General features: G+C 47.3%; 5 protein-coding genes across 7 annotated transcripts; 2 read left to right on the top strand and 3 right to left on the bottom strand.

The window, feature by feature from the left end:
• Positions 1-313: 313 nt before the first annotated feature.
• Positions 314-1,460, bottom strand: LOC108130543 (26S proteasome non-ATPase regulatory subunit 9). 2 transcript variants are annotated; one of them, XM_043211805.2, is made up of 4 exons: positions 1,319-1,460; positions 883-1,212; positions 551-816; positions 314-487 (listed from the first exon to the last, which is right to left on the bottom strand). In XM_043211805.2, exons 1-3 carry the CDS (start codon positions 1,418-1,420, stop codon positions 580-582), a joined length of 669 nt encoding a protein of 222 aa, XP_043067740.2. In that variant the 5' UTR covers positions 1,421-1,460; the 3' UTR covers positions 314-487; positions 551-579. The 2 variants fall into 2 exon arrangements, with proteins under 2 accessions (XP_043067740.2, XP_017104531.2); XM_017249042.3 differs by having other exon boundaries at positions 314-816.
• A 593-nt stretch (positions 1,461-2,053) lies between these two features.
• Lkb1 (Lkb1 kinase) lies at positions 2,054-4,314 on the top strand. 2 transcript variants are annotated; one of them, XR_011443237.1, is made up of 5 exons: positions 2,054-3,051; positions 3,113-3,307; positions 3,363-3,520; positions 3,585-3,915; positions 4,001-4,314. XR_011443237.1 is itself a non-coding variant. In XM_017249038.3 (4 exons), exons 1-4 carry the CDS (start codon positions 2,054-2,056, stop codon positions 3,839-3,841), a joined length of 1,608 nt encoding a protein of 535 aa, XP_017104527.2. In that variant the 3' UTR covers positions 3,842-3,926. The 2 variants fall into 2 exon arrangements, 1 of the variants encoding a protein (XP_017104527.2); XM_017249038.3 differs by lacking the exon at positions 4,001-4,314 and having other exon boundaries at positions 3,585-3,926.
• A 138-nt stretch (positions 4,315-4,452) lies between these two features.
• Positions 4,453-8,247, bottom strand: omd (integrator complex subunit 5 omd). The gene is made up of 8 exons (XM_017249037.3): positions 7,895-8,247; positions 7,061-7,836; positions 6,662-7,006; positions 6,342-6,606; positions 5,867-6,285; positions 5,158-5,802; positions 4,956-5,098; positions 4,453-4,894 (listed from the first exon to the last, which is right to left on the bottom strand). Exons 1-8 carry the CDS (start codon positions 7,999-8,001, stop codon positions 4,613-4,615), a joined length of 2,982 nt encoding a protein of 993 aa, XP_017104526.2. The 5' UTR covers positions 8,002-8,247; the 3' UTR covers positions 4,453-4,612.
• A 106-nt stretch (positions 8,248-8,353) lies between these two features.
• Positions 8,354-9,437, bottom strand: Vha13 (V-type proton ATPase subunit Vha13). Its single transcript, XM_017249044.3, has 3 exons — positions 9,265-9,437; positions 8,975-9,075; positions 8,354-8,770 (listed from the first exon to the last, which is right to left on the bottom strand). The coding sequence occupies exons 1-3, from the start codon at positions 9,344-9,346 to the stop codon at positions 8,600-8,602; spliced, it is 354 nt and encodes a 117-aa protein (XP_017104533.1). The 5' UTR covers positions 9,347-9,437; the 3' UTR covers positions 8,354-8,599.
• A 311-nt stretch (positions 9,438-9,748) lies between these two features.
• Nup58 (nuclear pore complex protein Nup58) lies at positions 9,749-11,538 on the top strand. The gene has a single exon (XM_017249039.3). The coding sequence runs from the start codon at positions 9,909-9,911 to the stop codon at positions 11,484-11,486; it is 1,578 nt and encodes a 525-aa protein (XP_017104528.2). The 5' UTR covers positions 9,749-9,908; the 3' UTR covers positions 11,487-11,538.
• The last annotated feature ends 2 nt before the right edge of the window (positions 11,539-11,540 follow it).

The following is an 11,540-nucleotide window of genomic DNA, read 5'->3' as shown; positions in this document are numbered from 1 at the left end:
GTTGCTTTACAAGATTCGTAAGCGTATATGATTTTAAAACATGTTGCAATCATAGTTTAGAAAATTAGAATTAGATTATAACGAATTTATTTATAATTTAGATTATATTTTATAAAGATTTTTTAAATAAAACTTTATTGTTATTAGTTTTTCCCACAAATAATCTGTAAACTTATGTAAAAAATTCTAGTAGTCTTTTATTATTAGTATTCATATTGTTATATAAAAAACACTTTTATACAGAAATTAATTTGTTAAAAATTCGAATAGGATTGTTCTTTTTTTGTTAAGTTCCATTTAAAATAGGGATTAATAAAGTTCTTGGTTATTTTACTTGAAGTAAAACCATTTATTTTTATTAAAAAAGAATTCGTTCGCATTTCAAATTGTCAAATAGGATTCAGTCTCTCGCCTTGACTCTAAAATGCTGCTCCTTGGCACACTGACCTGGCTGTCAGCTACACACCGTGACTCCAACCAAATTGACCTGGAAATGCATTTAAAAACAGTCTACCTAACTAAAAATCAATGTTCAACAATTTAGACCAACATTTTTGGGTCAAGCGGTCAGTATGATAATTAAGAGTCATCCATGGATTCGGGCGGCAAGACGATGTTGCAGCCTAACAGTCCGCGACCGCTCCAGGTCTTTGGTACCAAAATCAGGTCCAGCTGCTGTTCACCACGCTTCACTTTCAGTTCAACGTTTTGATTCTGCATGTGTCGAACCAACTCGCCAATCTGGGCGAGATCTCCCTTGAAGTTATTACTGTTTATTGAGCCAAAACGCAGGATGCCATCGCCCTCACGAAGTCCCTGAAACCGGATATTTAAATTAGATGGTTTACCTATATGAGGGATACTATGCTATATGATATTTACAGCTTCTTCTGCAGGGGAATATGGGCTGACTAGGTTCACCAGAACGATGGAACGAACTGGCGCGAAACTTGTTAAATTAGCTCCGGCCTTAGACCGGTCATCATCATCCAAGCCTAGGGCAGAGGCGCGATTCACCAGCTCGGGATCAGTGGTGGCTATTTCGCTGTGATATTGGTTGAGCAGGCTACTAATTTGGTTCATCAGTTCCTTGTGGTCGTTTTGCAGGCAAATGATGGTCTGGCGGGCCTGTCGAACCTGGTAGATATCGATGTCATTGCGTGGAAAGCCTTCCGCATCCACCAGTGGCCCGTTCATGCCCACATTGGCGTTCTGCATTGGAAGAAGCATATTATTATTTAGTTGCTTAACTGGGCAGGCCAAACGTTCTATACATTTAGCATACCCGAGGGTATGATGAATGCGCGACTTTACTTACGGCGACCAGAATGTTTCCGTTTTTGGCAATCTGTGCCTCCAACTGGGCCTTTGCATTCATCAGGCGTTCCAGGCGCTCCTTGGTGGTTATCCCTGCGGCCATGACTATGTGTTTGTTTGATCCGTACACGAGTTATTCAAATATATTATTTTGAATTTCAAGTTTTGTTTTGTCGCTTCTCTTCTCATTTACAAAAACAAATACAGCAACAGTCAAGTCTGTAGCCCTGGAATTAGTGGGACCAAGCTGCGTTTTTCATTAAATTGGACAACAGTCGCCTATTTGGAGAGACCGTACTGCGTTCCTACCACAAAAAATTGTTAAACAATTTTCGGAAAGAGAGTAAACACAGAAATTAACAAATTTATATGAAAAACGCAGTTGCACCCAGAGTTGGCTAAACCGAGAGAGCTATTACAAGACCCTAACTTGCAGATGGTACCTGTGTGTGATTGTGCAAGTTGACTGCCAAAAATTAGGAGATATTGCGAGATAAAGGCGTGTTTTTGGCGGAGGAGCAGGTGACCAGCGTTGCGATACGACTCCGCGATAGTTTTCACAATTTCGAGCCGCCGGATCCTCTCAAAAGCCGCCGAAGTACGATGTGAGCTGGTTGCTCGGGCGTTTATGCAATGTTCTAGCTCTCGCCGAGGCCACGGAGCAGCCGGAACAATATAGAATCGGAGGTGGAGGAGCGCCCCAAAGCAGCAGCAACCAGAGGCCCAGGCTGTCCAGATGACCGTACACACCATGGAGTATTCACAAGTCAAGGCAGCACATCATCACACCGGCGGAGGAGCTCAGCAGCTGGAGAATCACAAAGATCCTCTGGTCGATGAAGATCCCGACGAGATGACCGTAATGCTGGCCAATAAGAACTACCACTACGACACAAGCTCAGAGCTAGAGGAGGCTTTTGTTGAGCTCAAAGACGAGGAACCACCTGGGGCTGGAGGTGGTCTCTTTTACACCCAGGATGATCATGAGGAGCAGCCACATGCACAGGTCACCTGGCTCGACGATGATGAAATCGAGACACTTGACCGGGTGACCTTGGACATGGGCAACATGTTTTTTAATCGTGTCGACAGTCAGGACATCATTTATCAGCAAAAGAAGAAGAACATCAAGATGGTGGGCAAGTACATAATGGGCGATGTGCTGGGCGAGGGATCTTATGGCAAAGTGAAGGAGGCCATGAACTCTGAGAACCTCGTTCGACTGGCGGTCAAGATCCTAACAAAGAGAAAGCTGCGAAGAATTCCGAATGGAGAGCAGAATGTCACCCGCGAGATTCACCTGTTGAAGCAGCTGAAGCACGAAAACATAGTCGAGTTGGTGGACGTGCTCTACAACGAGGAGAAGCAAAAGATGTACCTTGTGATGGAGTACTGCGTGGGTGGGCTGCAGGAGATGGTGGACTACCAGGCGGACAAAAAAATGCCGCTCTTTCAGGCGCACGGCTATTTCCACCAGCTGGTTGATGGACTGGAGTATCTGCATAGCTGTCGGGTCATCCACAAGGACATCAAGCCCGGAAACCTGCTGCTTTCCCTGGATCAGACCTTGAAAATATCTGACTTTGGGGTGGCCGAGCAGCTGGACCTCTTTGCGCCAGATGACACCTGCACAACGGGCCAGGGTTCACCGGCCTTTCAACCTCCCGAGATAGCCAATGGACACGAAACCTTCGCCGGCTTCAAGGTTGACATTTGGAGCAGCGGAGTGACCCTGTAAGCTAAATCCCTCTGATCATATGCATCTCAAAACCTGAAATCCTCTTGATTTTTCTAGGTACAACTTGGCCACTGGACTGTATCCCTTTGAGGGCGACAACATATACCGCTTGCTGGAGAACATCGGACGTGGTCAGTGGGTGGCGCCAGAGTGGCTTTACGAGCTGGACGCTGACTTTGCCAGGCTTATCTTGGGCATGCTGCAGGCTGATCCCAGTAAACGTCTATCTCTCCAAGAGATTCGCAAGGACACGTGAGTTTAAACACATATATCCATGAAGCTCCGTAATAATCTATGCACTTCCTAGTTGGTTTATGTCCGCCCCGCCAGTGACCGGCCCACCGATACCCATTCCCCCGCTGAAGGGTGACAAGTACCGCAATTCCACGGTGCTCCCATACCTGGAAGCCTACCATTACGGCAGCGAGCAGGAAGATGTCTACTTCACCGAGCACGACGTCAACCGTGAGTATAAAGGATCTTCTCTTCCATGTCGCAGAAATCTAAACATTTCTGTTTCTTTTTGCAGAGGAGCTCGCCCGGCAAGCTGCAGCCGCCGCCTCCGAGATCCGATCCAAACAGTCAGCGGCAACTCTTGCCGCCTACCACGCCTACGAGCCGCCCACGACTAGTGCTGCAGCAGCCGCTGCCGCTGGTCATTCAATTAGCAACGGCAGCAGGGAGGAGGCTCCAGTAAAGAAGAAAGGATCGGCGCTGAAGAGACGCGCCAAGAAGCTGACTTCCTGCATCTCCGTGCGTAAACTGAGTCACTGCCGCACCTCGTAGGCGGATGGGAAGCTACTTCCCACTTCAAATAGCCGCTAAGAGTAATTCGAGTGTAATAACTTTGTTAACAAATTGTGAGCAACTTTTTGGTTTTGTTTTCCCGTTTTCCTTTTTTTTTCTTTTTGTCCTACATTCGCCAAGTATTTTGTATCCGATTAGAAACCAATTAGGTGCGCCAGGAACACCTCTTACCAGGAGCACCCGGCGGCGCCAACTCAAAGTTAGCTGGCTTGGGAGCTATCGACATGACAGCTAAAATATCCATGTGACAATACTGTGTATTATATGAAGATGAAATGAATGCGTAAATTAGTCGTTAATGAATGAATGTACTGAAGGCAGCGGTGGATCGCTGGAAGGGGAGGAGGAGCATGATGAATAGGAGGGAGGAGCAGCTCCTTATCCTGAGGAGATGGTGGGCAACTTCCCGCCCATTGATAACATGTTCAAATGAAATTGTTGTTGGCTTCGTTATATTCTAAATCACACACACATAATAACTGATGCGATTTTCAGGCGCCGTCAGTACAATAACTGCTGGTCAGTATTTGCAAAAGGCCTAGGTTGAGATTTTAATTTACAAACCACTGAATCGAAAATAAAAGAACCCATTAAAGATCAAATACAAACACTGCATTTAGTTTGCACACATCGCACACTCTACAATTCCACAATCCAGACTTTCCAATCCATCTCATCCATATCCACATATCCACATTGGCATCCACATTCACGCACACACAAAAGATTAGGCTAGCTAACTACGGCTGCTTATTCTAGTTCCACGATTTGCAATCGTGCCGTGGGATCCGGCTCGCTCCTATTCTCCGCCAACTCGCCCATGATAAACATCTGATGGTAGTGTCTCCCCAATGTAGAGAGCTTCCGCTGCATTAAATGCCGCAATGTGTCCACATACTGCGGCGGTACTCTGGCCAGCTGGGTGCTGGTATTGCGCCAGTGGAGACCATTGTTATCCACATGGAAAAGGGCCGGCGAGGGCACGTGATCCTTCAGGTAATTCCAGATGCACTCGCGCAGGAGCAAGGCAATCTAAATAAAAATTAAGCTATTAGGTATTTGGAATGCTTTAAAGGATCTACAAAGAACAAACCTCGGCTGATTCAAAGTGATCGATAATGATATGAAGGCTGGTAAGAGGTGGCGGGATCAGTTGGCTCATGGCCAAAAGTTGCAACAGCTTTTTTGTGCACAGCATAAGCTCGTCATTGGCAGAGGTGGGTTGGAACTTGTTGACTGAAAAATTAAGAATAGTTTTAAAGAAAAGAGAATTAAGATTTTACAGCCATTCTTACCATTCTTGCCCCGCCAATGATGCAAACAGGTGGCACACAGTGCTCTTAGGAGTACCGAAGAGTAACAAAGTGCAGGACGGTGGCCGGCGATTAGCCCCAGAACGGCCCACAAAACTGGCGAGGTGATGAATGCCCTTCGGATCTGCATATCCCGCTCCATTGTGACCTTGGTGAACTCTTCGTCCGGAAAGGGCAGACCATTGTACATGACATCCGTGGAAACAAGCTCGACCAAGAGGAGTGAAACCAGCGAGTAGCCTTCCACATTGTTTGGCTTTTCCAGATCCGCGCAGCAGGCATTCAGTGCCTTGAGATACAAGGCCTGTTTTTCAGCGTCGCAGCTTCGGTTGTTGTTGGGCAGAACAGGTCGCAGACCTCGGCCAATGATGCCGGAGTGCAGCACAGAACGATTCGAATTGGCGCCAGAACTGGTGTGCAGGTTTTGCAGAATGAGCAACTCCTGCTCCGGAATCTGCAGCTCATCCAGTTCGTACTCCTCCAGCTGACCCAGCAAATGGCCATGATAGAAGAGGGCTCCCTCCACCAACTCCCTTAGGCAAACAGTTCTGGCAATTTTTCTCGCGGAGCACTGACGCTGCAGCAATGAAAACGAACGATGCGAAGCTGCTGCTCGTCGGATGACAGCTATTAGGAGTTATATAAAGGTATATTAGTGATAGGTTAATGGCAAATGTAGATCAATACTCACTCTTTTCGGTGAGGCCTACAAAGAAATACTTGACGCTGAGCATGGCTAGTTTTAGAACCAGCGGCGTGCGCAGGACATTCGTTCGGCTGCCAGCTTCAATGTTGTTTAGCAAATCTACGATGAGATGCGCTAATCGCATGCGGGAGGCGTCTTCATCCTGCTCCTCCTCTACTTCCACCGGTTCCAGCTTGGGTCGCTTTCCGTATTCCTTTCCATTGTAGACGTGGTTATTGTTGTTGTTCGCTTGCTGCTCCTTAAACTTCAACGCACTTCTTTCCGCCGCATCCTTGTCCATCCTTAGAACCAACTTGTTGACCGTACAGTCAAAGATCTGTATAATCTTGGGAAGGCACTCGTTGAGGGCCTGGTTCAGCTGCGGAGCTTTTATATAGGGAGCCACATTTTTGCTCTTGTGCATTCTGAAAAAAGATCATGATATAATACAATATTTGAAATATATATTAGGAGCTCTCACTTGGCTAATATGTTGAGGTTGGAGAATGTATTAAACGCTTCGGTAGGCGTGCCGGGGGGTACTGGCAGCCGGTTGTTCACCTGGACATGCAGCGTGATGTCCTCGAGGACCATTTTAAAGCCCTGTGTGTAGCCGGGAAAATTCACCATGCCGCTTTGTCCACCCAGCAGTCGAATGAGTGCGCCAATTCCATTGGGATTTTGTCCATAGGATTTCCTCAGTAGCTGGGATATGGTCTGGTAGTAGATATGTGGGTGCTGGGAAGCTAAAAAGAGTATTATTTATATTTGAACTGCGTCTTATAACTAGGTGACACCTACAGACTACCAGAAGCAAGCGCACGGCTGTTTGCTGTTCAATGATATTAGGGCTGAGGCAACTTTTCCATAGCATGTACTTGGTTTCCTCGAATGCCAGGTCGGCTAGCAGAGGAAAGTTACGCTGATTCAGCACCCACTGCTCCAATTCCTGCAAAGAGTTGTCCAAAAAGTCCTGGCACCACACGAACCTCTCGGCCATTTTTGCGGCTGTGATTAGTAACGTAGCTCCGTGTTCGCTAAGCCGGAGAACGGCATTGTTCAAGGTGGGCTGCATGTCGGCAAACATCTTGTTGCTCAGCCAAAGGGGAGACTTTTGGACAATAACATCGCACATTTCTTCAGAATCTGGAGAGTACAAGCAAAGTGAGAAAATGCTTACGATTAGATGACCCTACTTACAAATCTCTACCAGAACATTGACCAAACTCTGCAGAATCGCATCCGAGTAGTTGGTGGTGATAAGCAGGAAAGGCACAACCGCCACATCTAGTGGCTTTTTGGGTGCAAAACCCTCGCGCAACATTTCTCGGAAGGCGGCTCGCAAATGCTGTTCGTGGCAGGACGTCATGTAGTCTAGAATCCCCGCTTCCGAGTCCAAGTGACATCGGTAGTCATCCACAAATCTTTTAATGCCGCACTGCAGGATCTGCATGATGATTTTGTATGGAAAACAGCCGCCGAGCCGAGCCACGATCCAGTCAAAGGTCATGGGGAAGCGGTGAAAGGCATTGAGCATAATCTCCACGCAGGCCTCCTCCTCCTGCTGGGTCAGTTTCCGGAAGCAGCTGTTGATGAGAGTCATAAGGCCATGCATGGCACTGCACTCCAGCCAGTAGTTGCAGCTCGCGGTGATGGTCATCCTCCGTTGGGTATACTTATCGGATAGCTTTGCCACAAGCTCCAGACTCCAGTTGGCTATCAGCGGGGGCCAGGCGGGTGGACCCTTCCAAACGAGACTTTGAAGCGCCGTTTTAACAATATTGAAGCTCTCATACTCCGCTGCTCGGAGCTGTTGCTGACGATTCCCGCCCTGTTTCACCTGGGAGATGGGCATACCGGTTTTTTGGTCCACCATCTCCGGTGACACATATAGCTGGACGCTGATTTCGGCCAGCAGGGCGAAGTACTCGAATACGATGTCGCGCGTGGCGGGCAGATCCTCCAGAAAGCTCAGCCTAAAAAATCCAAACCGAATTACTTGAGGGAACGACATGACCCTGCAATGCTACTCACGCGAGCTTGATGAGATTGGGACTCGTCAGCAGCTGGGGACTGCTGAGCCCTTTGCTAACCGTATCTATAAAATGCTTGAGCTGGTCCAATAGATTCTGCCGTAACATTTTTCCGGATTTTTCGGCACGTCGGCATTGGATGCAGGTAAACAAGGTAAACCAAAAAACAGGGCAAGTTTAAAAACGGAATCGTTATCGATTATCGGACTATCGATTGTATAGCGCGAAATTTCATATCTTATCAGGAGATGATAAAACTAAATGTTTTAATACATACATATACGTTTTAATGCTGTTATTTATTTAAACTTAAATTTTTAAGACAGTTTTGATTATTTCCAATTTATCTGGAGAATTATAAAACTCAAGGCTTATCTAAAATCTGGTGATAATCGATAATCTTAGAAATCCCAGAATCTCAAAAATAAAACTCATGACTGGTCAAATAAAACAACGTGTATTAAGTTGAAACAAAACAAAAATATAATACCAACGCTGAGAAAGAGACACTGCTCAACTCATTCGATTTTACATAGAACAACAACGAATTTTCACTTTAATGTATGGAATAATAATACAGCAGTGTTTCAGTAAAGTAACCACTATTATTACGGGGCTAAATTATGGATTAGAGTTTGAACGTGGACATCGAATTTAAAGTGCAGTGCGTCGCCACTTGGTTTTTTGGCTACACTTTACAAAAAATTTACTTTTGGTTGTAGTTCTTGTGGACCTCGGGCGAGATGTTGTAGACGTACTGCAGGATCTCCTGGATAACGGGTTCCTTGCGGGTCTGGATGGCCCTATCCATATCAGCCAGCTTCACACGGGTATCGGCATCGATCTTGGCAGCAACACCCTCCCGGCTGCCCATGTGCTGTAAGGGAAAAATTTTACAATTAGTGGATTATAACAGAGAAGTAAAAGAATAATTAAAAATTAACTGAATAATTCGCAGATTCATTAATAAATAAAAAAGATACGATCTCAATTAATTTTTCCTTTTAAATTTGTTTGGATAGTTTAGGGCTTTGCTATTATTTTGGCCTTGAGTGTATAAAGATATTGGAGCTCGACCTACCTTGGCCTCGAATTCCTTGAAGGCGCGCTCACGCTCCTGACGGAACTTCTCGATCTCCTCGGTCGCCTCGTCCTTGGCTTGCTTCAATCTCCTTGCCTTGCCTTTGGGAACAGAAAAAAGATCACAAGTTAGTTAAACTCCAGGTATTTACTTTTTTTCCACCACATCATGTGACCCCACATAACGTCGATAGAGGGGCGGGTGGTGACCAAAGAAGGTGGTGAAAAAACCGATTTGCTATTTCTTCCAATTGGAACGAAAGTAATTCCAATAAATATAACGAAACTTACGTTTACGGGCCTCGGCGACCTTCTCGGCTGCCTTTTTCTCGGCAGCCAACAGCTGCTGGATTCCCTGCGTTTGGCTGGCCATATTTTTTTTTTTAACTAATACGCCGTGGTGTACTGTGCAAGTCGAAAAAAGCAAGTGACGACGGGGAATTAATATCAACGAATGTGAAAATTGTCATATGACGACTCACACAGACACGCAAACTCACCACGGTGCAGGCGAGGTGGTGTGCGTCTGAATCGATAGTTTGCCAACTATCGAGCAGCGTCCAATTTCTATCGTGAACATCAGCTGGTTTGTAATAACCAACCAATTGGCGGGAATATCAGCTTACCTTTGGTACCAACCCTTTATCAACGAAAAATGAATACCTTTTCTTCAATAAGTTTACCTTGTGCCAAAGCTTAAGTAAAATACTTTTCTATCGGATTCAAGTCAACGGATTACCATCCATTTAGTTGTCACCACATGATGGCGCTGTGGAACTGTTGATTTTTATCGATATTCGATTGCTTACCTCACACACACCTCTAGTCGAACGCTCATTCTACAGTTTCCCTTTTTACAATTTCACAATTTCATTGAAAGAATAGTAAATTATCCGTAAATTAGCAGTGAGAATAGCCGGGCCGTCTACCTAAAGATGTCCTTTTCGTTCACACCTACTACCAATGCAGGATTAGGAGGCGCAGCGCCAGCCGCAGGCGCTTTTAGTTTTGGCGCGCGACCAGCAACGACCACGGCTCCGCCGGCGTTTGGAGCAGCATCTGCCACCCCAGCATTTGGAGCTCCGGCTGCAGCACCCGCTTTTGGAGCAGCAGCGTCGGCCGCGCCAGCCTTTGGAGCAGCTACAACCGCACCAGCCTTTGGAGCAGCTACCACTGCACCAGCCTTTGGAGCTGCAGCGTCGGCCGCACCCGCGTTTGGAGCTGCTACAGCTGCGCCAGCGTTTGGAGCCGCTACAGCTGCACCAGCGTTTGGAGCTGCTACCTCGACGCCATCTTTTGGTGCCCCATCAGCTGCGGCACCCGCCTTTGGAACACCAGCTGCTACGCAAGCGCCAGCTTTCGGGGCCGCTGCACCCACGGCTACCGTGGCGCCCACGTTCTCCTTCGCCACACCAGCTACGACAGCTCCAACCACAGCCCCTCCAGCTTTTGGATTTGGTGCAACGGCAACCACGGCTGCAGCAGCTATGCCGGCAGCTTTAGGTACCGGAATTGGATCCTTTGCCTTTGGAAAGCCACAAACTACAACAGCGGCCAGTTTAAATTTCAGTACTACGACGACGACAGCCACGGCGCAGCCCTTCCAAACAGGTCTGAAACTAGGAGGAAGCACTTCCACGACGGCTCTCGGCACTGGCGGAATTTTCGGAAAGCCGGCCGCCCAAGCGGCTGCTCCAGCTCCTACAGCTTTCGTGGGATTGGGAGGTATTGATGTGAGCGCCACGCAACCCAAGTTGGGTGATAACAAGCAGGATGGTATCAAGATCAAGGAGACTCAAGTGCCCGATGAAATAGTCAAGACAGTAGACGCCCTGAAAGCCTACATAAAGCAGCAAAAGACTACATCTTCGGATATTGGTAGGACCTCCACGTCGAAGTTCACCAATGTGGCCCATGAGATTACCAACCTAAAGTGGGCCCTGCAGAATATGTCCAATTCGGTGGAGGGCAACAACCAGCAGATCCGGCTCTTGCGACAAGAAACGTCCAAGGCAATACAGTCCTTGGAAATGGCGCAACGCACGCAGGACACCCCGGCGGGCTTGCAGTTTGAGCACAGTGCTCCGTTCCAGTACTTCCAGTGCCTGGTGGCAAAGTATGAGCTGGATTTGGTCGCGTTCCGTCAGCAGATTGCCCTTACAGAGCGTCATATGCACGCCTTGTCCAATCCGCAGAGTATCTCCCCCGAGGATTTGAAGCGTGGTTTCCGGCAGCTCAACGAAAGCTTTATATCGCTGGCGGGGAGACTGCATGAGCTGCACCAGCGTGTGGAAGAGCAGAAAGAACACTATCTGAATCTGAGGCGCTACCGCTTAAGAGACGCCACCAACGTGTTTGAACGAATCGACAACCCGCCGCTGCCCTCCGCGGAACCGCAGAGAATAAGCAGCGGTCCGACGCCCTTTTCCAACATTTCGGCCATTAGTAGTCTGAACAAATCCTATGCAGCAGCTACGGCAGCCAACACGGCGGGTAATGCTGCCTCTAAATGAAATTTATAAGTGATTGTTTTCGAGTTTCAATAAAATCGTTATGTACAAGTGAGT

Source organism: Drosophila bipectinata, chromosome 3R (genome assembly GCF_030179905.1).
Source record: "Drosophila bipectinata strain 14024-0381.07 chromosome 3R, DbipHiC1v2, whole genome shotgun sequence".
NCBI lineage: Eukaryota > Metazoa > Arthropoda > Insecta > Diptera > Drosophilidae > Drosophila > Drosophila bipectinata.
This window is presented reverse-complemented; position numbering and strand designations above follow the sequence as displayed.